Source organism: Lichenostomus cassidix, chromosome 2 (genome assembly GCF_008360975.1).
Source record: "Lichenostomus cassidix isolate B80296 chromosome 2, HeHo_3.0, whole genome shotgun sequence".
NCBI lineage: Eukaryota > Metazoa > Chordata > Aves > Passeriformes > Meliphagidae > Lichenostomus > Lichenostomus cassidix.
Window position 1 is genome coordinate 15,619,205 of NC_139482.1, and position 25,358 is coordinate 15,644,562.

At 35.3% G+C, this 25,358-nt stretch overlaps 1 protein-coding gene across 1 annotated transcript in view; it reads left to right on the plus strand.

Moving 5' to 3' along the window:
* ODAD2 (outer dynein arm docking complex subunit 2) overlaps positions 1 to 25,358 on the plus strand; it is a 73,488-nt gene that overhangs the window by 12,956 nt on the left and 35,174 nt on the right. The window contains 6 exon segments of the mRNA XM_085050451.1: positions 11,330 to 11,476; positions 11,765 to 11,974; positions 12,110 to 12,334; positions 13,730 to 13,840; positions 14,324 to 14,478; positions 17,776 to 18,018. Coding sequence (XP_084906577.1) covers positions 11,330 to 11,476; positions 11,765 to 11,974; positions 12,110 to 12,334; positions 13,730 to 13,840; positions 14,324 to 14,478; positions 17,776 to 18,018 — 1,091 coding nt within the window.

Sequence of the window (25,358 nt, forward strand, 5' to 3'; positions counted from 1 at the left end):
TATTGAAATGAATATCTATGCTTGCATGAAACCATTCTGAAAGAAGAGTGAGAATGGCAAATAGGAAAGTACATTTTTCATGCCCCTCTGCTTTGGAAATGAGTATTTTTTGTTCCAGCTGTCAACAAGCAAAACTACATAATAGTTTAGAACTAGGAAATGACAGGGGAGCATTTTGATCGGATTGTGAGTACCCATTAAGAAGTTTATAATATAAAATCCCATAATATGGAGAAGTATTGTAGTGAAAATTAAAATACATACTTGTTTATGTATTCATGCACACCTGAGTCTTCCAATAATTAGGCTAGATACAAATTAAACAAAGTATTTGAAGATATACTTAAAATAGTTCTGTGTTGATTCTTAGCTACATAAAGCAAGAACTCCCTAGTGTCAGATAAAGCTGAGAAAAGATGCCTCAGTGCCATACCACAGACAGTGGTTGAAATGTTTTATTGATGGAGTGCTACTTCAGCTTGCACATGGAATTCATTTTAATTCAAGTATAAATACTGCACTTCTGGCCAGACTTGGGAGATTTTTTGGCATTCTTGTTGTTCATGTAGGCAAATGTTCATGACACATGCAACATAAGAGAAAATAAATTTATGACTGTTTTATTTAAGTATCTACAAGCACATTTATATAGAAGCACAAATTTTAGAGGGCTTGTATGGTTTGCACATCTGAAAAAATGTATAAAATTCCTTAAATAATAGATGTTTGAGATACCAAGAAAATACAGTAATTTGTAGATGCAATAATTCAAATGTCTGCTAAAGTTAATGTGAGTCACAATTCAGCAAGACTCTATAAAAGATCAATTTGCAAACGAAAAGTTTCATAAAACCTGAAAGTTACCTAGCTTTTATATAATGTTAGATTGTCATTAAATGTTACAAAGACAGTTGCTGTTTGTATACAGCAAACTTGCAAGATTCTGTGACTTGTGCCTGCAGGCTCTGTACTTGTACTTCTCTTCATGGAGGGAAAATTCCAGCGGTGGGGAAATTCCCTTCTGACTTTTTGCCCTTCTCCACTCCCCTTCCTTTCTGGGAAAGAGTATCCATGTTGGAATTGTTCCGCTGGGAAGCAGCTGCTTCTGTGGTCTGGCTCTTTGTCCTACCTTCAAGCTTCCCAGGGCTGTGAAGCAAGCAGGAGATGGAGCATGTGTGTTCCTGCCATGTCTCCCCATAGAATTAACAACGAGCAGCAAAGATAGATCAGTGAGCTTGGTCATGGCCTCGTGTTAGGCATCCTTTGGGGCCAGAAGAGAGAAAATTGGAATGAAGTGTTCTGTTCATGTTTGTAACAATGAGATTCACCCAGCTTACTTCAGATTTGACATTATTTATTAAATTGGTGCTTCTGAAGAACTGGATTTCTGGAGGAAGGACTGCATATTACATCTGAAAAATTTCAGGAGTAGAATGAAGGGATCATCTTCTTCAATTACCCTTTTATGAGAAACAGGGAACATCTGGTAGAAATGCAGAATCTTCTTTGTGGCAGAGCTGGGGCTGTTCCCTGGAGAAAAAAAAAGGAGAAAAAAAAAGGTGAGAGCTGGGCTTTGTGATGCCCACTGTTGAACACTGACTATTGCCAGTTTTAAGATAAAACTGAGATGCTGAGAGATTAATTGAGGCTGGTGACTGCGCCAGGAATAACGCCAATGTCCAGAATAAATCTTTAATGCCTTAAGCCCTTGTGCTGTTTGATTTTGGATCCCTGTGAGGGTGTGATTTATACGTACATCTACACCAGAATGAGGATGAATAGAGTTCTGCAGTACCATGTCAGTTACAGAATTTGTCCTTCAGTTTCTTACATGGAAAGTCATTCTACTTTTGGCTATATTTCAGGAGTACACTAGTGAAAAGAGTAAAATCTTACATATAATGTAAAGTATCAATTAATTTCATATATGTTTGGAATTACTCCAGTGCAAAAGACCTCATTTCCGGAACAGCATTGTGTTTCTGTTCTACTTTGGAATTATAGGTGGACAAATCTGCTGTCTCTGTCTCCCAGCTGTTTGTGTCCTATGCCAGGCCCAGGAACTGGAGAAAAGTTTTGGCACTGCACAGGAGCCAGGGAGGATGTTCCCTGAGTGTGGCCTTGAACAGCAGCTCCCAGGTGCCCATGTGCCCTGGTACTGCACAGCACAGGATGTTTGGGAAGGGAGGATGTCTGTCATATGACTCAATGAAATCTCATTAATTGGGCAAGGAAAAGGTACAAAACCTGCAGGGTGTACTGGGTATATTCAGATCTGCTCCACAGCTGAATTTTGGCAGGACCTTTGGAAGACTGGTGCATTCAAGCAACATTTCTGTATCTGGAGGCCCCTCTGTAGTGGACTTACATTGTGTGAAGATGGCAAACAGACCAGTGAGGCAAGAATGTGCAGGAATATTCATTTTGGCCTTTGCCTCTTTCCTTTTCTTTTTCCATTATTTCTTTCTGTCTTTCTCCTCTTGTTTTTTCTCTCTTTCTTCTCACTGCATTGCAGTGGTTGTTGGCTGGAAAAGACCTACTGCCCATCACTTCTGCTTCCTCTTTGCAGTGCAGGCAGACCTGAGCCAGAAGGATGTAGTGTGTTGCCACACAACAGGCACAGTTTATTTTCCCTTCTCAGGAAGCTCAAATTTATCAATAAGAGAAATGCATGTATATTGTATATTGGCTTGGAGACAGGAGTAGTGGATCCCCACCTGATCTTTTGGCCCATGGAGGTCATTAGCATTCTTGGGGAAGAAAGGCTCAGGTTAGAAATGCAGAAAGTCAAATAGACAGTGAAATGATACAGGGAGATTCTGCCAGGGGCTAAGATGCAGGATCTCAAATGAGAGGTTCATGTAGATGGGAATAGATTTATTGTCTAGGAAAAGACAGAGAGACATATGGAAGTTTAGGTTAAGGGACTTCAGACAAACTGGGGTTTGTCTGAAATCTATGTGTACCTGAAGGGTAGGAATGTGGACAAGCAAGGTCTAGACTATTACAGAAACAGGGAGCCTATTTTGGAACATTTAGAACCAGACCTTAAATTGCAGTTGGATGTGTTTAGGGAGTTCTTTTGCACTCCCTATGCAACATTTGTAATGTGATTTTTCACTGCTTTGAGGGGAGGCAGGAGGCAGTCAAAACTGCTTGCACACTTCTCTATGATGCCTTAATATAAATTCAGTCACAGTTTATCTCTGAGACTTGCCATATCTGAGATGTAAGGTTTTAGATATCTGAGAAATAGATAATCTTCTTCACAAAATTTTGTGATAGAAAACATCCAGCTTTTCAAAATTACTTTTTTTTGTGCAAATGAAAATTGTGTGGTTTAGCAGCTGACATGTACAGCAACTCTTTTATAAGAACCAGTTATAAATTTATGGCACTTGTGAAGACATTGATGTGGCTTGTAGATTTTTCTCAAAATTTACATGCAATAGAGTATAGACTATTTTTAAACTGCATGGAAAAGTATAGCTTTCTCAAGTTACAATGGTAATAGAAACTTTCCATATTAAGAATACATTAGTGCTCATTATAAAAATTTAAATCAGCTTCATGAGCTATGTATTAAGAAAAATACACAAACATCCCATCCTAAGGGATAAAATGGGTCTTCAAATACTAATTGTTTAAAGTAAAACTCCACAAAAAGTAATTTCAAATACAGTAAGACAAGAAAAAAGTAGTATTAGTGTTGCAGTGTACCTGCTGAAGTACCAGACATTTGTTTGCTTATTTTGCACATTGTAATACTCAAAACTTTTCTTGATCATTATGGAAAAAGTCTAAAATCTCTGTTGTTTGTGGAAGTTTCTGAAGTCTTGAAATCTGGCCCTATATGTATGATAGATGAAAATGTAAGTATCTAATAGCAGGAGTAAACGTACCGAATCTGTGTAGGACATACATTGCAAATCAAAGTTTTTTCTACAAACTATGCATAAGAGTTAGCTATTTTTCCTTTATAATATCTTATTGGCAAGGCTTGCATGAGATTGTGTTTTAGCTAGTAAATACATAATAAGCATCTATAAGTGCATGTAAAATATTTTTGTACATATGATAACTTTGTGTAATGCCTTTTTTCAGGTCTGACCAACTTTGATCAACTCACCTCATTAGTAAAATGTCTAATAACAAACCTTTTCCCTTCCCTTATGAAAGTATATGGTGGGGTAATCTGAAGGAGAAAGATCAAGACGAAAAATAAATTTTGCTTTAGTTTGGCTAAGACTGTTATTTTTCAGAAAATACCAAATGTATGTGACATAATCATGTACCACCTGCTAGTGTTTCCTGGCACTTTTGACTCACCCATCAGCTTTGGCAAACCTGTCAGCCTTCATATCACTCTCTTCTCTACTGTTCATGATTTTTTCTTGCTCCCATCTTCCAGTATTGACCAAGATTTTATTTCAAAATTCAGTAAAGAATGTGATTACTGAAAAAAAAAAGAAATAAAAATATGTGAAAACTGCATTTTATACTTAAGATATGTGTTTTCTAACCTAGATAGTGCTGATCATGAAAAAGAAATATTTTTATGATAACTTTACTAGGTAGGAAATATTGGCAAATGGTGAACTCTCAAATTATTGTTATAATTGGCAACTCTGAAGCACTGGAATAGCTCTCTCCTCAAAATACCATACAATCATTCTTCATCCCAAGAGACATGTAAAATTCATAACAACCAGTTGACTTTTGACCATTAACACCAACACCAACTCTGATGAATTTCTGTGTAGTGGAGGTTTAATTAATGTTCACAGGGTCACACATTCCTTAGAGTTTCATAGCTGATGAGATGAAAGACAATCTAGAAATAAAGAAAAAAAAAGGTAAACAGAAAGTAGAATTCAGTAAAAAATGAGAAAGAAGAGATGGTAGATGAAAAATAAAGGACTGAGGAAAAGAATGTAAAATAAGTTTGATTCTCCTCTTTCTGCAAGTTGTATTCTATGGTAAAAGCAGGTAATGAAATTAATGAGCTATGGTTTTGACACTGTAACTGTAGTACTCTTAAACAGTAGTAAATTGCCATAGTTGTCTCAATCTGACTTCAGGTTTTATATTAATGAATAGATTATCAAATTGTTATGTTTCCTAAGTAATTAGAATGTGATTGTGTCTGAAAGAGGGCAAGAGTTTTAACTAGTGAGAACAGCATCCTGCATTGTTTTCAAGTGTTCCATATTGATCTAGGCTCAATTTAATCACAGCTCACTAAACACACTTATTTCAGATGCATGCCTGTGCTTCAGCCATGTCTTCAGCCATATTTGTTTTTCCTATGGTCTCACTAAGCCCCATTTCAAAGTTTGTTTTATTTCTCCAGGGAACACCTGTCTCTTCGTTTTCCATAAACTATTGCTATAATTTTGTTTTTCCTACAAAATTTATTTTGGCTAGTTTCAAATGACACTGTCTCTTCTGTCTGTTCAGTGCTTATAAAGCTTCAACAGTGTGCAAGCTCTCCAGTAGTCTGCAGAGGCAAAGGTCCTTCCTAGTTCAATCTCATTAAATTTTCTCCTCAGATTCACATCCACTGGTTTCCTAAATTAGTAGGATACACAAAATTAAAATGGCTGTAATAACATTAAGGCTGTTATCCTCTTTGTAAGCCAAGTACTAGGCAAAATCAGAATTGCTTAGGCAGGTCTGACACTGTCACACATGGTCAGTAGCACATCTGTGTTATGGACAGCATATGTCTCATCTCCAATTCTGCAGCTGGGGTTTACAATGTTAAATTACTATTAACAGTAGTGCTGTTTGTGCACAGCTTTTCCATCTTTAAATTTAATCCTAGACCCATTTCACTTTTTCATTTGATCTTATTTCCTTCTAATTTCTACATGTTCTTTTTAAAAACATATATGCTTTATTTTCTTCAGATGAAGTGTCCTTACAAAATTGTCCAGATGCATCTGGGTAAGAAATACACTCCTAAACTGAAAAATTTCACAATGGAGTAGAAGATAAACTTCCACTGTTAAGATATTATATATTATCTTGGCCAGATTTTCTGTGGTTTTGGGGTCACCATTTCACTTCTTTCCAAGTTTGAGGTTTGAGAAGTTACTAGGAAAAATACTCTATTATTCCTAGTCCAATGAAGTAAAAGTTCATATGTTTGCACAGGAACTGTTAGACTCTTACCTCCTCTATAGTAGAATCCAATTTCTATGAATCAAAAAAGGAAAACTAACAGAATGGGTTCATGTCTTGGAAGAGTTTTCAAGAGGGAATCAGTGGTTGCCTAACAAAACCTCCTGGTTCACGCAGAAAATAATGGACATTCTTTTGTTTGGAAACTCATTTATTTTCAATTTCATAAAATACGGCAATTTAAACTCCCTGTATCTGGGTCGTGACATATCTGTCACTTCTGCCACTGTGTAGGGTCAGGGTCAAGGTATTAATCTGCAACTAAAACTGTGCAGCTTCTGTGCATTGTTGTAGTCCAGTGTGAATGTTTTGAGACTTTGTGATGCCTGTGATTTTCCACTGGCTTTACTTATATTAATCTGTATGGTTTACATACTGCCAGGCTGGAGCTAAAGAACGCCAGAAGATTCAGGAAGTGGGTCAGGGAATTATTCCATAACTCAGTTATACTTGTCCATAACTCATGTCTTAACAAGTTGCAGCTTGTATGTTTTATAAACTAAGATGAAAAATTGGAACTAGTATTTAAACCATAACAAAACTCAGAGTGTTTAGAGATTCACTAGCGTAGAAAAATTGCCTTGCTGAAGCATATTATGTATTTTGTACTGCAATACGCAGTCTTCCATTAAGCTTTATCAAAATTTATTTAGATGTTGAAGTATTTTCTAGCAGAAAATTACAAAAGGATTTGTGATTTAAGGGAGTCAAGTTCAACAGAAAACAAAAAAGTCACAAAACTTTAAACTAAGAATTCTGTTTCATACTTTACTATTTGTTTTGGATTTCTTGTTTCATAAAAATGACAGTGTTACTTTGGGCTGGGATTCCACTTGAATAATGATTTTTTTCTAGGAGATTTTTTTTTTAGTTCCATTAATGAATTTTAATTTAAAAGGTCTGGTATAACAATGATTTGACCTACTTTATTTGGGCTATCACATGATGCTATTTTGTTTGTTCGGTATTTTTAAAAAAATATTTAGTTGGTACGTTTGGTCTTAATTTTTTCAAGTATATTGTAATTGCCATTCAGATTATATATACTCATGATCAAAACTTGGGTATTATACAGAAGAATGACAAAACTGCCCACAAACAGCAATTTTCTTTCCTGTTATTCAGTCATAGGCTTGTTATCACAGATGTGCACATTTAACTATCTATCCATGATTTACCTAATACAGTAGAGAAAGTACACTTTTACCCTGGCAAAATAAACTTCAACCATAGGTCTAAACAGAAAAAAACCCCCATCTCTGGCATTGCCATGCAGACTAGAACAATATTTCATTTTCTGGTAGCATTCAGTCATGTTCACTCTGAATCCTAAACTGGATTAAATAAATTGATAAAACACCCTTCAAATAGGTACTGTATTTGTAGAGATGTTTTTGAGCCAAACACAATATCATTTTCATTTTACCTAATTTTGTTTTTTCTCGGGAAACTGAAATGCACTGTAACTTTATTATGATGGTTGTGTATTTCCATGCATATATTTTCATTTTGCCTCAAATTGGACAACACATTTGGAGTAATCTTTATAATCCTGTTTGTACTTTTATTACTTGTATTCCTGTAATGCCTTTAGGTTTCACTTGAAAGGGATGACTCTAAAGGAAATTTTGTATCTTTCTTTCTGAGCCTGCTGAACTGACATCATCAGTTCAAAAATTAAAGCTTTGTATTGATCAGGAAGGGTTTCATTGGGATGGGACGTGTGCTGTTGAAACTTAAGCTTGTATATTTTATTATCTTTTATCTGTATCTATGATCATATTATCTAATATGGGTCAATTTTTTTAAAAGAAAATAAGTAAATATAAAAAACATTTATTATCTACAAAATTTCTTGGTAGTAAAAGTTCACAAAAAATAAATAGCAGAACACAGGACTAGAGCAAAATGTAGGAAATCATTGACTCCATCTGCTTGCCTCCAAAACAGCATTAATTCTTTGTCTGTCTTCTGGACAAATATTTCTCTGTCTTTTCTTTCCTGTAATGGAGATTTCATGACTGATGTAAGCAATATATTGAAAGTTCAAATATTCTTACCATTACAGTTGGTTTTGTTGGGTCTTTTTTTTACCTAACATAGATCAACTCTGATGCCATTAAACCCCTGTATTTCTTGTCTGGACGTGGAGAACAGATGATTGGCATTGAAGGTGGTCTTTAAACTACCTTCTTATTCTCTTCTTCAGAGTAAACAGCTCCATTTCCTCCATTTTTCTGTGGAGATCATAATTTTGAGATATTTTAATATCCTCTGGTCTTTATCAACTTTCTTGGTATCTTTTTTGAAGTGTAATACCAAGAATGAATGTAGTACCTAAATTTGAGCTGTGCCAAAACAAAGAAGGAGGATTTCTTGTATCTTGCAGGTTGCAAATCTGGTTATAAATCTCTCTGTAAAGTTTACTTTTTTTCTTTGGCAACACTGTGATATTGATAGATAATATCAGTGTTGTGTTCTGTTGATAACAACAGATTTCTACAGTTCTGCAAACTAATCATGGCATCACCTAATTCTCTCAGTAGCACAGAGCAGAGTCCATTGACTTCATCTAGTATGAAAACATCTAAGTTATCTAAGTACTTCCTGACTAGTTATGTCCTTAGCATAGTCAGAGTGTTCCCTGTGCTGTCACAGGCATGTAGCAGAATACAGGAAAGGTTAAAAAAGACACTTTCGCTTTCTTGGTTCCATTTGTTGAAAACTTGCCATTGACTAACAGGGTTTTTCCTCTTGGTCATTAGAGAAGTATCAAACAAAATGATGCTCTGAACTTGTGTGTTCCTTGGTAACTGTATTTTGCTTTGTGTCCTTACTTGCTTGCATTTTTCTTCTGTTTTCATTCTATTTTGATCTTGTCAGTAGTTCTGTAGTTCACAGTTGCAAACTATTCTCAGTTGTGAGCTTGAGTGTAACAGAGGCATTACACACACCATGCACAGAAGATGTTTTACTGATAGTGTAGCAGTGATACTTGTTTATTTTCATTTAATTCGTGGATTTATATGTCATATCAATATATAGGAAGGGAGGCACATTTTTAACTAAGTCTGTGTTTAATTTCAAGCTTTAAAATTGATTGTTGATCTGCCAGTAGAGTCTATTTTTTTGCTTCCAACGTATCAGATTTCAAATGGTATAACAACATGATGCAGATTTTATGTCAACTTAATGGAGAGGTAACTATTTCCATGCATGTTAAAATCTATGCTGCAACTACTGCAAGACTTACTGTAATGATAACTTCAGGAAACAAAAAATAATTGTTGAAACCATCAGTAATATTTCTTATTTTGTAGAAATGATGCTTCAGCACATACGAAAAATATTGTTGTGTGGTTTCACATTAAAAACACTTTAAGTGGTGTATTCGTTTTTGAAGCTGAAAAAAGTGAAATGCATATATGGATTTTATATACACTTGTATTTTTTATTCAGTAAAAGAAAATTAAAAGTTTGGTTTTTTTTAAAAAAACCTGGTCCGTATTAAATATCATATGCCAACTATTACACATCTAAGATAAGGGAATTGTGGATTACTATGTTATGTGTAAATGCAGTTTCAGTGTAGGGGAAGCAGTCCTCAGAAGAAGAGACATCACTTTTCATGTTAGCAATATACTTCTTACATTTATGTAAAATTATAAAAAGACAAGTTTTCTTTTAAAGCAACTGTTGCAAAGTTTTTATCATACAAAGCAAAGTAACTGTCAAAGTCTAAGCTATGTGAAAAGGACACAAATTTAATAAAAGAACAGCTATTAGTTTTTTTGAATAGCAGAATATTCTATGTGTGGTTTTGTAATAATATCTTATGGATTTTTAAAAAATTAGAGTTTAATATATGTGGATAAACTGATTTCTCTAGGAAAATGTTTGAGAATTTGTTACATTCTTTTATAGTCTAGGACATATTTTCAAAGTAGATGAAAATATGTTATTAAAGCAAGACGTATTTCATTCTCTTGAATTCAAGATGACAAAGATGATTAAAAAAGATAATTTAAAAAAGTTGTGGACATCTTCCTCTAGGACACTATGTTACAGATGTTTAAAAATTACCTTTATATTTGACCATTTTCATGGATAAATTTTGTGGTATCTGTTGTTACAAGAAATTTAAGTAAAAATTATGAAGCACTATCAGTATATACTTTATTGATGAGCAGAAGTGTTTTGTCTGATGTTAATCACTGGTCTGAAACTTTATGAAGTAGTTCTCTCACATTGTTTTGGGATGTATTTTCTCACTTGTGATTCTCTACTACATTTATAGCTTGAAGAGCATGTTAAATTTAAATACTTTTTGTACTGCATTTGTCTTATTGTTTGTGTTTACATTTGAGAAATATGCTTCAAAAGTTCTGTTTTTGTTAGATATACCTGTTTTATATTAGCAAACATTACTGCGTTTTTCAATAATCTGTGTTTCATTATGATGTCCACAATTTAGCAGAACCCTTTCCTCTGGGAAGGGTTGGCTAAAAATCCTTTACAGATTCAAAACTCTCATTTAAAAGAGATGGGCTTGGGCAGCACGGTTCAGATCTGGATGGGAGCCAAAGCTTCCCTGGAATGCAGGAGGTGGATGCTGTAGTTTGATTTACTAGGTACTCTAAGTTGTAACTTCCATGTTATTACCAGCTGGCAATGTTCATGCACTCCAGCTTCTGTTGCAGCTACATGGTAGCTCAGCTCTCCTAATTTCCATGCAGGGTTGGTTCATCCCTGATTTTATTGACAGTAAACCTATATTAGAGGTTCAAAGGAATCTGCTGTCATATGGCTTATGTTGTGTTGTTTGATTATTTTCTTTCTTTTAGTCTAGTTTCAGTGACTGAAATAGAGCTTATCATTTACAAAAATGTCCAGTCTGGTCTATTCACAGCAAGCCATGTTAGTAATTTTCCACCTGAGTTATTCACTCATTTGAATCTTTATGCCATTTACAGACATTATCAATAATTAAATTGCTTGCTATGTCTGCGCTATTGAACACCATAAAATCAAAACAGTCTAACATGTTTCTTCTTTAGCGGTAGTTTTACTAGCATGAGTAGAAGTGATTGAGTTTTATATTAAATGCACTTTATACATTTGTTTATTATTTGCTTTATTTTAGGGAGGTGATCCAACAGCTACTGTAATTGCACTGTGTTCAATGAGAGATTTAAATCTGTCTCATGAAGCGTGTCAGCTGGCCATCAAAGACACTGGATGTCTTGAAGTGTTAATTAATTTACTTGATACAGATGAAATTAAATGTCAGGTAACTAGCTTTGTCAAATAGAGCAATGAATATGCCTTTTCTGTTAGAATATTTTTTCAAGTTTCAAAGTTACAGAGTATAAAGATAATAGATTTCTTTCTTTTCTCATTTCTGTAGTTCTTGTTTTCTTCAGATTTTTTAGAAAGAAATCTGTCTTTGGCTTTCAGTTTCCTTCTTTTTTCTGGTTAAATATAAAGAAAAAAAATTAAATAACCCATTATTTTAAATAGTATTCATGTTTTTCTATACCCAAATAATGTTTAACTTCTATAATTTCCCATTATTTAGGCTGGTTCATTAAAAATCCTGAAGGAAATTAGTCAAAATGTATTGATCAGACATGCAATTGCAGATCTTGGAGGCTTAGAGATCATGGTGAAAATATTGGACTCTCCAGATGGTGATCTAAAATGTTTGGCAGCTGAAACAATTGCCAATGTTGCTAGATTTAAACGAGCACGAAAGACAGTAAGGCAACATGGAGGAATCAAGAAATTGGTAAGCAAGCATTAAAATCTACACCCTTGTCATATGTGTATTTTGTGAACATGACCACTGTAGTGTTTACCATAATTAGAAAGCAGCGTTATATCAAAGTTCCCTGTAGATACTAAGAAATTGGTATTTTTTTAGGTTGAGCTGTTGGGATCTCATTCAGTGGGATCATCACACCAAGCCAAAGACACTGAAACAGCACGCTGTGGGGCTTTGGCGCTCTGGAGCTGCAGCAAAAGCACCAAAACCAAGAAAGCAATCCGTAAAGCTGGTGGCATTCCTTTACTAGGTAGATGGCTCAATTGCTCACACACAAACATCTTAATCCCAATAGTGGGGACACTACAGGAATGTGCCTCAGAGGTGAGTAAACAGATATAGCTAAGTTATTTCTAAGAATTAAAGATTTTGGCCACTAAAAAGAAGTATTACACTGTACTGTCACTTAAATCAGGTCAGTTACCCCATCAGGAACTATGTGCTTTGTGTAATCAAAATGGTTTTGAGGAGATCACAACTTGGATTGAAGTAAAAGCCACATATATTTTAATTTTAAAGGCTAGGAGTAATACATGAGAGAAAAAATGTAGAAATGAAAGCCTTAATCAGTTTCGGTTTTTTCTTATTTTTTAAATCATACTTTACAGATTTGGCAACCTAAGATGCTGTATTCTGGTTAATCAATACATTAAAATTCTGCAAAACTATCCTGCAGGTGTGGCCAAGAAGATCCAATGTAGTGCAGGGCAGAGTGGTTTGCCGTGTCCTTGTGCATTCCATCTGATCCATTGCCAATAGAAGAAAGGAATATATGTGATTTTTGTACATATTTCCTTGGCAAATTTCACAACTTGTAATATATTCAATTTTTCAATTTGAATACAAATATTTTTAACCATGGCCATGTAAGGGATTACAGGAGTAAGGGATTACAGTCTATTTCATATCTTTTTGAATAGTCTGGTGGAGGGGATTGAGGGCACCCGCAGTCAGTTTGCAGAGACACCAAGGGTGGGAGTGTTGATCTGCTGTAGGGTGTGAAGGCTCTGCAGAGGGATATGGACAGGCTGCATTGATGGGGAGAGGCCAGAGGTCTGAGGTTCAATAAGGCCAAGAGATAGGTCCTGCACTTGGGTCACAACAACCCCCGCAGTGCCACAGGCTGGGGGAAGAGTGACTGGAAAACTGCCTGGTAGAAAAAGACCTGGGGGTGCTGAACAGGAGCCAGCAAGTGCCCAGGTGGCCAAGAAAACCAGTGGCATCCTGGCCTGGATCAGCAATAGCATGGCCCAGGACCAAGACAGTGATTGTCCTCCTGTACTAGGCATTGCCCAAATCCTGTATTCAGTTCTGGGCCCCTCAATTCAGGCAGGACATTAAAGTGCTGGAGTGTGTCCAGAGAAGGGCAGCAGTATGTGGGTACTTCTTGATCCCATTCTGAAGCATCTTTTGCTTTCTTGGGTCTGAGCAGGGAGTCTGGACACCTTTCAGAATATTCTGTATTCTGCATAAGCCAAGTGGCTACAAGATAGGCAGTGCAGTACCTTGTTTTACAGGTGATTTGAAGAGCACTGCAGAGAATGTCTGTATTTGCTTACCTTTGAGATCATCAGTAGTATTTTCAAGGCAATGGTGATGTGCTTATGATAAAGTACAAGGCTTCCCAATACCAAACCCTAGAATTGTAGCATTGTATTATTATTGTGACCTATTAACTGTTAATATGCAGGATTTAAAAGATGCAGTTTATCTTTTTAGCCAAGTTACAGACTTGCAATAAGGACAGAAGGCATGATTGAGAACCTAGTGAAAAATCTGAGTAGTGAACACGAGGAGCTCCAGATGCATTGTGCAAGTGCCATATTTAAGGTAATTATATTGTAATCAATAGATCAGAGCCAGGAATAGCCCTTTGTTTTCAAGTCATTGTCAGTTTTAAAATTTCTTAATTTCACTAATTCTCTAATGTGTAAAAAATTATAGAAATGTTGTGAATATTTTAGCTGCATATTTTATATTGTAATTAAGTTCCTACTTGCTCTTCTTGTGTGCCTTAAGTTGTACAGGTGGAGAGAGGTGAGGCATACTGTGCATAGAGCTGCTTTGTGTTTTTGGGGTTTTTTTGTTTGCCCCTAAAGTGGACAATTTGGCAGTATAACTGCTGCTGCATATACAGGAACAGTTTACTGTCAAATTCTTTTAGTGAGTTGTTAGCATGTTCAGATACTTGAATACAATATTTATTTTTTCTTCTCTATTAGCTTTTACTAGTTACAATGTAAAACAGCTAGCTTTTAAAGACATAATTTTACACATTTTTACATAATATATATGTTTAATTGATTTTTATAGTGTGCAGAAGATGCAGAAACACGTGACCTGATCAGAAAACATGAAGGCCTACAACCACTATCTGTTCTGCTTGGTAACACTGAAAACAAAGAACTTTTGGCAGCTGTTACAGGAGCAATCTGGAAATGTGCAATCAGTAGAGAAAATGTGTTAAAGTAACAATTTAATTTTACACGCTTTTATTACATTATCATGTTTTGATTTTACGGGCCTCTATTGTTTTCAAAACTGTTGTGTCATGATTCTTCAAAATCAGTCTTTATAATCAATTGGGCTTTCAACTTAGGTTTTATGTTACTTAAAAAATTGCCACCTGACCTCATCGGGGTACAGTGGAGACAATGTTAGGTTCCTAGAATCTTAACAGCCTATGGGGACAGGTGGTGTCTCTAGTTAAGCTGTAGGACACTGAGTCAGGAGGTTTATTAGCACATAGTAAGCATTTGATAAGTGGCTTATCTGGTATCCCCCCCTCCTGTGTGTAGCTTAGAAGCCAGAATCACTGCTGCATGGTAGAGAGTGTACTTAGTACCCTTAACATTTTACATCAAGAGAGACAGAGACCAAATTATCTCATTCTAGGGCAGATACCTAATACATGTTAGAAATATACTGCAGTCTAGGATAATTAGCCTAGATGCCTCTTGTCTTGACTACAGAAGGGGCTCAGAAAAGTAGCTTAGTCTGGAGATCCAGCTTCTAAATGAGTGGAATTAATTGATGAGAGTTCTACTGTAGGTACCTGCAGTCTCTCAGTACCAGGGTTCTGAGGAATTGTCTGTGAATGAGACAGCAGGAGTTGTCACTCTCCACCTTCCATGGAGCAGCTTAATGATTGAGAACACTTTGCCCTCTCATCTAAAATTAATTTATCAGATTCCTGCACCTTACCTAAAAAAAAGGAAGCTGGTTCCACTTCATATGTGCTAGGTTCCCTGCTGAAATGATGCTGCTCTATACAAAAGAATGAAAGATGCATGGGTAGAGAGAGTATTAGTAAGAGATAACATTTTCCTGCTGCCCTAATTTTAGTGTACCTTGCTGGACAAGCCCATATAGTAGATAAAGACTGGATAAAAATTAGGAAGATTTCCAGATTTTATAATCTGGCTTTTTGCTGTCCTAAATGAGTTCCCAAACTGTTGGTCTTTTCATCCTCTGCTGCTGTCCTATTGCTTTTTTCATTCTTGATTGCACAGTAACCTACCTTCTAATAAAGATATATCTTCCTTTCCTGTGGACTTTGAGTATGTGCAGAAGTATTCTGATTTTGGATCAGTCAGTGATGAGATGGACTGAATGGCTCTCTCTGTACTAGTAAACTAAATGGCCAAACCTTTCAGGGTTCAGGCACTATGTTAGGATTATCCATACTGTTTAACTGCCAGCACAGTCCCTTACACAGTTTGGCCTGTGCCAGCAAGCACTCTCCCAGACAATGCCCAGACACTGCTTGAGAACAGTGCAGGCAACAGATTGTTTCCATTAGGCAGAATGGATGAGGCCACCCTGCATTGTGAGGATAAGAGATTTTAGCCATATGGATGCTATGTTGTGCTTCTTGTCCTCAGAGCTAGAGAATGAGCCCTAGCCTGTTTTATTTATTGGTATAGCTGTAGCCAATAATTCTGTCCAACTGCAAACAGATTTTTGTTGGGCTACTCACATATCTTTGGCAAGTGCTTGATGCTCCACAAAGGTTACTAGCCCGGCGCAGTTCCAGCTGAATTCGTGTGTTATGTAGTGCTGAGTCTGAAGCAGTAAACCCTATCCAAACTCAAAGTGGGAGGGCACTAAAGAAAAGGGAGTGAGGATTATATGATAACACCTAAGTAGATCTGGAGGGATGAGCTTGAGTCTGGCATGAAGCTAGAACTAACAAACCCTGCTGGCTCCTGCAGGAGCACTTAATTATCTCTAAAGAGCTCCACAGTGTTTCCTATACCTGGAGTTCACTGCTGAGATGTTGTGCTGACTCAGCCATGAGCTGGTGCAGGTGCCTGGGCTCGTGTAGCTCCGGCTGCAGTTGGTGTGGGAGCAGCCATACTGCTCCTGGACACAAGATGGCCCGAGCCAACAGCTCTGTCAGAGTGCAGCCTGCCTGGTGCAGAGCCAGCTCACATCGTTCCATCTGTGAAGCAGCTGAAATGCCAGCGAAAATGTTTTGTTTTGTTGGGTTTTTTAAATTATTTTATTACCTTTTTTTCATGCTGTTGATGTTTACTCTTGAAATAAATAATTGTAGCTATACTTCCAAATTATAGAGAACAAAGAAATGTATCTCTCTAGGCAAAGGTTTGGATGATGAAAAAAAGAAAGTTTCTCATTTCTGAGTTACCTTAATTATTATGTTGATAATCCATCTTGGAAAGATTAACTTTTATTGAAACAGATCTAGTTCTGCCGTAAAAATCTCAGAAATACTTATATTTTTTGGTATGAAAGAAAAACCACATGAGCAACTGATTCCTGGGAAATAGTTTTTGTAGCTCAAGTAGACATTCCCAGAAGGTATGGTCTGGAAGGAAAGCACAAATAGGTAATATACAGGTTGGATCTAGCTTGATATACCATATGGAACGGTAAAGGTGTATCAGAAAATGTGTAAAAGGAAGATGCAGTATTTGTTAAGTGTTAGGAATCCTCTAAGTTTTGAACAAAAAAACCCCCAAAACAACTTAGAACGTGATTCCAGCTCCAAGGAAAAACTGAAAGATGAACTTTTGAGGTTTAGCACACCTGTCTTTGTAGGATAGGACCTCCAATATTTTAAAAAGCGTGTTTTTGATTCTCAGTATCAAAAGTTCCCTGAAGAATGAGGAAAGTATTAATATAACAGTCAAGACAAATTTCTGTCAACTTATTTCTTAATTTCTTAATTACAAGTTGGAATCTAACATTGAACTATAGAAGTGTACTAGAACTATGGTTCTGTCCTTAGGAAAATGCAATGTATTAAGCCTGAACTAAGTGCAGAACTAGTCAGGGTAAACTCTCTAAAGGCTGATGTTTAGTGAAAAGTAAGGGTGATCATTTGGTTCAGAGAGGTGGAGGAGAGTCTGGTACAATACTACTCTAGCTATTGTTAGCATAGCAGGAAAAAGTGCTGGAAGTTAGGATAGCACGGTAATTGCAAGTCTTCTGGTTTGTTTTCAGCTATTCGTTGGTGTTGCACCCACATGTCAAGTTTTAAAAAACCCTCAAACTACTCAGGAGATTCTTAGACAGCTAAATTAGAGAAATATAGTTCGAAAGGTAGAGTAAGAAATTAGGCTGTATGTCACACTTTGAGTAAGTGATTGGAATGGTTTACCTGTGTTGGAATTTCTTCAACAAGATGATTTACATACAGAAACTAAATCTTGTACTGCAACTAGAATAATACTTTAATTATAAAATTAATCTTATGGTAGCATACGGAAAACAACTTTGGGTTTATTGCTGTCTTTTAGATTTCAGGAATATAGAACTGTAGAGACGTTGGTAACACTGCTTAATGATCAGCCTGAAGAAGTCCTTATAAATGTCATTGGAGCACTGGGAGAATGTTGCCAAGAGGAAGAAAATCGAGGCACTATCCGCAGATGTGGTGGAATCCCACCTATAGTGAATTTACTGACTACAACTGATCAAGCACTACTTGTGAATGTCAACAAAGCAGTGGGAGCTTGTGCAATGGAACCTGACAGTATGGTGTAAGTTATTAATATTTGTAGCATTTTAAATACTGGAAAATAGTTATTCTGATGCAAATGTAGTCAATTCTAATCTGACTTAAAAGATATTTTACATTTTGCTTTTTACAGAACTGTGTGGGTTGTTTACATCCTACTGTAAATGTGCTGTAAATAAAAAATTATTAAGCAAATATATAGAATGTAAAACTTTTGCATTTTGAGAAAAATCAAATAAACCTTAAATAAATTGATTTCTGTTAAAGTTGAAATTCAAAAGTTACAAAGCACCATTTTGAAGTGCTGCATGATAGGTCCATGTTTTGCCTTCTCTTTTTACATCCGTTGTCAAGTCATTAAAAACAGCCTAAATTAGAGAAATTCTAGAATTAATTCTAAAAGAAAACATGCACATTTACTGTCATGAAAATAAACTTAATTTTCTTGCAGTAGAGTATTACTTGTATATCTCTTTTGTCTCTCTCCATCTTTCCTTTTGTGAGTTCAGACAGTTTTGGCCCCTTTTGTCTCCTCTTATTTCTTTGCAAAACCAAAGAAAAAGACTGTTTTTGATTTTGTGATGTCGGTTTGTAGAAATTATGAAGATACTTGAGTTTTATGATGAAGTGTTTCAGTTAAATGTTGAGATCAGCATTTGCTGTGCTTACTGTTCCCTTACAGGTATATTTACTTCAAGATTGTCAGTGTAATTTCCCTCTGTATACATAAGGGAGGTCAGAAAGAGAGTTTTATCAAGCTCCTCCTGTTCTGATTTGCATAATTCACTTGATATTCATATAGCAGTGCAGGGGATTCTTTTCCTGAATAGACCTTTTGTTTTCATGCTTTGGCTGTCACCCAGTGGCAAAAGGCTGGATGGTACACAACCATAAACGTGGGTTATATGAGCAGTTAGCCGTGTAGCATAAAAGTATAAATAAATGAAATAATTTAAATTATGTATCTCACTAAAAATCTGCCTTTTAGCGTAACGTATTAACTTAAGAGAATGAGCATTGCAAATACTGAGAAACTTAAATGCCAATAAATACAAATTGGTATTTATAAAACCTCAGACATATTCCAGTACTCAGAACTGTCACTTGTAGTATCCAGTATGGATAGCTTCATACTGGAATGTATTCAACATAAGCATAAAAAAAACATACAAGTTACTGCTAAAATTGTGGTAGAACAAAGTCTGTCTTGTCTCTAAAAAGGAGAAAGTACAGGTTGTTTGGGACAAAATGTTATAGTTTGTGAAGAGTGAACAAAGGAATCAAATGTTGAATTCAGTTAATATAAAAATTTTCTGTTGAAGTTCTCAGCTTTTAAAGAGTTTCTAAAAGTATTTCAAAACGTTAGCAAGTAACCAAGATCTTAAATAATTGTAGAATATACTTTTTGTTACTACAAAAATAATTTACACAAAAATTGTTGCTATCAAGACTGTGCCATGTACCTGCTGTATTGTGCTAGCTTGGCTTGTACTAGAAGAGATAATGCTGCTGTGTTTTCCCAAAGAATTATTCATTCAAGTGTGGATAAGCTTGATACTAATTCAGCAAAATTTTTAAAAACAATGCTTAGTTAAAACATTGACAGCAGCATAACTGTCCATATGCTTAAATGATATCCTTGATTGAGTGCTCTGCCTCTCACCTGGCACTTAAAAGCAACCTCCCTACCCACCACTCACCCTCACATCTCTCTGAAAAAAACCCAAGAAAAAGAGCAAGAAAAACAAGTATGTTCATTCTTCTCCCTTCCCCTCTTCTCAGATCAGTAAAGCAGAAGTTGAAATTGCGTCTCCTCATCTTCTCATCCAAAGTGCTGTCCTTTTGGGGAAGAACAAGGACACCAAAGACAGGAAGAATACATGCACACAGAGTCTGTAGTATGGCTCTTTTCTCTTTACAGAATTGGGGCCTAAAACAATAAATAGCCTTGTTAGAAACTACTGTGGAGTTTGGTCTCTTCCTGTAAATATTTTCTGAAGTTCTTAACCAAAAAGACACAGCTTAACAAGGGTATGGAGATGTGCCCTTCTAGAAAGAAGCCAAGCAAAGTCACTCTTAGCCTGTAAGTATATGCAGGTGATGAGAATTTTCTGTTGCAGCAGGTTGATAGGTAGCTATTAATGGTCTTTCAGATTCATGTAGCTAGGTCCCTATTACATTTCCTTGTTACTCAGAATGGCTTGACAGCTTCTAGGTGATCAGTTCTCTCCTGCCTTTGTCCTGACAAATTTGGCTGGCAGGTGTTGAGGCTTGGGGGCTTTTTGTCATGTGATATAGGTAGGCTCTGTTTACAGTGTAAGTTTTTTAGTTTGGCATTACAGAAGCTTTGAATGTTGTGATGGTTTTCCTGGTTTCTGCTATCACTGACTTTCAGGTATAGAAAAATTTAAGCCCTCATAAGTATTGAGATTTTTCAGATATATTCATACATGTCATTAGCTGCATGTGTGTTTAACAAAGTGTGGCTTAGGGACAAAAGATTCAGTTGAGTAGTCATCTACTTTGAATTTATCCTTGCAGCAGTAGGTATGGGAAAGCCATACAGACCAAGAGTGGAGCTCACATGATTTTTGTAAATGATTCAAGGATATATAATGAAGAAGTTGGGATTAAAATAAGAAATAAAACATCACTATAAAATGATGAGAATGTTCTGTGAAGCAGTGCAGTTAAATTTGGAGGAAAATACTGTTCAATTATCTTATATTCCATGGAGGAAGCTTGCAGTGACAGGGAGGCTAATAGACAGGCATCATCTTCTATATGTCTCTTATGTATTTTTTATGCCATATTTCCTAGTTGACACTGTGACTCCTACAACTACTGAAAGTAAGATACACAAGTGTTACTTTTGTGCACCAATCCTTTACTTCAAGGTATTTGAAGCAATTAAGTTATTCTTACTGATTCTATTGAAATGTTTAAAATAAAAAACAGCAGACAGCTTCTCTCACAGCCAAAAATAAGTTGACTTATCTAAAAAACACAACATAATTATGTGATTGAACTTCCTTACTCTTATGTAGACAGCATGAAGCTGTTCTCCATACTTCATCTGCTGTACCACCACTGACAGGGATGCTGCTGTCCATTTTTTATGTATATTTATCTTTTTGAGAAACTTTTTATGAGTTATTCATTTTCTCTTACTAAAAACAAAGGGCTAGTGATTAGTCTTTGACACTAGATTTTCATTTGCCCTTTCCATTTGAAAATCCATAGACTGCATCGCTAGCATTCAGAACTGAGGGCTTAGAATCTTTTAAACTAAAATGTACAATTATTTTGGCCAAGCAGATGGAGTTTGAGTCATTGGTATATAATGCTATTTATCAAAGCAGTCAGCAGCAACTAGTTGATGTTTTAAGAAAAATGCTAAATTGTGGTTTCAAAAAAGATGAGATTACATTCTGACAGAATTAAACCCTGTAATCTTACCAGTGAGCACAATACAGAGTCAGTATAGCTTTGTTTATTTACATTTGTATTTGAGGTCTAAATTGGCATGCAATTAAACTGGAGTTCTCAAAGTTCTGGTAAGTAACATTGTAAGAGAGAAAGGTGATTAGCTATGGTAAACAGATGTCTAGGCTGTGTGTACATATGTGTATTGAAGCAATTCATGTTGACATTTCTACTGGAAATGTTCAATATTAAGCTTTAATTTGAAAGAGAAATACTATTTCAGATTAACAGCTTTGCTAGTTACAGATATATTAAAAAAAGAAAAGTAAATTTCTAGAATTGTTAAGCCACATCTTGCTCATAATGTTCAATGATATGATATTGAGATTCTTAAATAATGTGAAAAGTCTTCATTAAGCAACTTTTGTTTTTGAACAGACAACAAAAGTAACAGAATTATCTTAAATTTACTAATCTGCACTGGTCAAATAGCAAATACCAATTCACTGTAACCTAAAATTTGCAGTGATCTCTGAATCGGTTTAATTGCATTAAAATTATTTGTCCATAAGACCTATTCTCTGTACACCACACATATGTTCTGTGTGGGAAGCAGGAAGATGTTTTGGTCCTACACCTTGCAGTTGCCTTTTGCCAGCTGAATGTATCCCTCCACCTCTACTCTAATCATGTCTGGTCAGCACAGGAGCACATGACAGGAGTGCCTCTTCACTCCAGCCAGTTCTAGCTGCCATTGCAACTACTTTTGGTTATTTTGAGGAGCAGAATAATCTACACCTATTCTAAATTATATCAGTGATCAAAAAAAATCAGCCTGTGATAGAGAGCTGTGAGTTAGAAGAGGTCATCCAGTTCTATTGTGAGGTGCCTTGGCTATTCTACGGAACAGAGGCACACTGTTCAGAACCTGGGCTCTGGCTTTTCAACTCCACATATTTCTATACTGTTATGTATATAAATAACATATACATGTATATAACATTGTTATGTATATAATAAACATATAAATATTGGTATATTTATAATGAAGGACCAAGTGGCAATTACTTATAATAAAGTTTACATTCTACTCTGGGTGAGTTTCATGCCTGTTAAGATTTTGACTATTAGTAATTTCCTGTGCATTAAAAATATTACATACGTACATACATACATACATACAATAGCAGTTCAGCTATTCTATAAAGCAGTTAAATATTTCAATATTAAAGTATTAAATATTAAGATTTTTACATCAACTGAATACTGTATTATTTCACCTTTTATGAGATTCCATTCAGCTTTCAAAGAAAATGTTTTGCATTTTTATTAAAAAACCTGTCTTTTAACAGTCTCATGAGTGGTTGGTTGCTCCAGATTTTACTGTAGCTTAATTTTATCATCAGCATATCAACAAATTATTATAAAATAAATCATTCAAGTGACTGAAACCAAAGAGTGAATAATGTGCTAACTGCGGATGAATAGAGAATTGAATGCCAACCAAAGTTTTTTTTTTTTTTTTAATTCGGTTGTATTTATTGTGGTAAGAAGCTTTATTACCACATCCTGCTAATAATATTATAATATATTTTGGGAAGAAAATTAGATATAAAAACTATATACAAAAGCAAATCATAATATTGTTTAGCATTATGTCGTCAAAGCTAAAGTTTTCAAGATAACAGTCTATTTTGCTCTCTCTTTCTTTGTTTATTTGTATAGTAAACTGAATGAGTATTTTTGTGAGCTTTAAAAAGGAATTTTTACATAGGAAGGAAATTAATGTCTAAGCACTTTTGTAGAGGAAACATTTTTCAGGACCATTTATTTTAATGTTCCCTTTGCTGTTAAGGCAAATACACACATTCAGCGCCCATTTTTTTCATCTGCTGGATTGTGCAGTGAAACCATAGGAAGATTAAAAACCTAAACTCTTTAGCAGTGTTTTCTAGATTGGCAAATGTATCTTCTCAGCAAGATGAAAATAACAGGGTTTATGCTTGCATGGTGATTACACAATGATAATTCTTCCAGAATGAGAATTTAAGAGCATCATTCATGTATCTAGAGTTCTTTTTATTTGTGTTAATCTAGCGTAACTGCAAGTAATCAGTGATGAGCAATGTAATTTGGAGATTTTATTGGTTTGTCTGTACTGTTTCCTAGTTTAATTTCATGCATCTTGAATGGTCAGAGAACTATCCTTTCAAATATTCTGAGCTGGGTTCTGTTGCATCTAAGACAACTGGTCTTTCTGGTCTTCCAGCAAAAGGCAAAACTCTTCTTCAGAAAATTAATGATAGAGTGAGGCTAGTTTACCTTGAAATACTGAAGAGAAGACAAGAAAATTGAAAAGAAAATGAAAGTAAACTTTCAGTTGAAAAGGAAGCTTTAAAAAAATAGAAAGGAAAGATAAATCAGCCTAGAGGTTGTTTTTTTAAGTGTGGTGGAAAAATCTGATCTCAGTGTTTGGCTTCTATCTCTAGATTTTTATATACTTGTTGGAGTTGGGTCATTTATATTTTGCCCCTCTTGGGAGGAAGTACCTCATGTTGGTAAATGATCAGTACTCTGCTTGACTAGAGGAAAGATTCATGGGTTCTTTTTTAATTAATTCCAATATAGGAAAAAATTCCTTGTACTTTCTGAAATGACAGGAGAGTAATGTTAAAATTGCTTAAAAGTGTTTTGGATTTGGGGGGATTTAAAAGTTTGTTTTGAAGCTTTTACTTAAGTCATCCTTACTATGTGAACATTTATGTGTAATGGTGTCATTTGTGCTCATACTGGTTTATTTTGTTGTGTTTAGACTTCTGAATTTGTCCTTTGAATGATGATTTTCTTGCAGTTGCTTTGGAGCTGTGTGTGTAAAATAAGCTGTACTGAAACTTGAAGATTTAAAAAAAAAAAGGGGGGTTTTAGCTTAACCATAGCTTTGTGCAAAAAGTATGATTTTGAAAAACATTGTATAACCAGTTTGCATAAAAATGTTATGAATAAAATCTTTGCTTATTTTAGAGGTACTTCACGTCCTTATTTATTTTTTCTGCTTCAAATGATGATAGAATTACATACAAAGTTCATTTTATAGTTAGTTTTAAAAATTCCTGGCAACGCATGTGTAGTGAACACAAATGAGATACTTTATCTGCTGTTTTTAAGCTCTCTTAAAAATATGTTTTAAATTCTCTTTCATTTACAATAAAGGATGTAAACACGTATGCAACTGAATTTTTTACTTTTGAGGTTAGACGATGAAGGTGTATTTGCTTTTCTTCATCTTCAGCTCATCTGCTTTGTGTTTAACACAGTTTTGAGGGAAGAAAAGCATGTTAGTACAGGCTGTTAAGTTTTGTTTGACCTTCCTTTCCATTTAGGGTATTCACTGGAACCTAATGCGAAGTTCTGATCCCTAAGCCTGATCAATATGTAACCATAACACAGAGAGATTATTCTGATAATAATTCATTTCTCAGCTAGTCATGAAGATACTTTGATTACAGTATGTTGAAGTAGTTATAACATAGTGCTCAGTCTTGGTCTTGTTAGTAAGGAACATACAGGAAACAAGTTACACGTTATTCATGCCCAACAAAGGATGCTCTGTGGTGTGACCATTTTAATTTCTAATGCTTGATTAGAAACATAGTATTTTAAAATATGTCATAGAGCAAGGTAAATACATTAAGCATAGACTTAATAAAAAGTTAAGTACATAGTTTTGGGCATAAATATTTGTTTTGGAAAGTATTTGTTACTATATGAAAGAAGCCAGTATGCTCGAATTCAGATTTCACTTTGCATGCAGATCGTTAAAAAGTCACATGCTTGTTTTCACGTTTATGAGTTCTGGTTATAATGTAGTTTACTTTATCTTCTGTAAGAACTCCAAATGACAGTGCTGGAAAAAAAATGAACAACATTAATGAGATT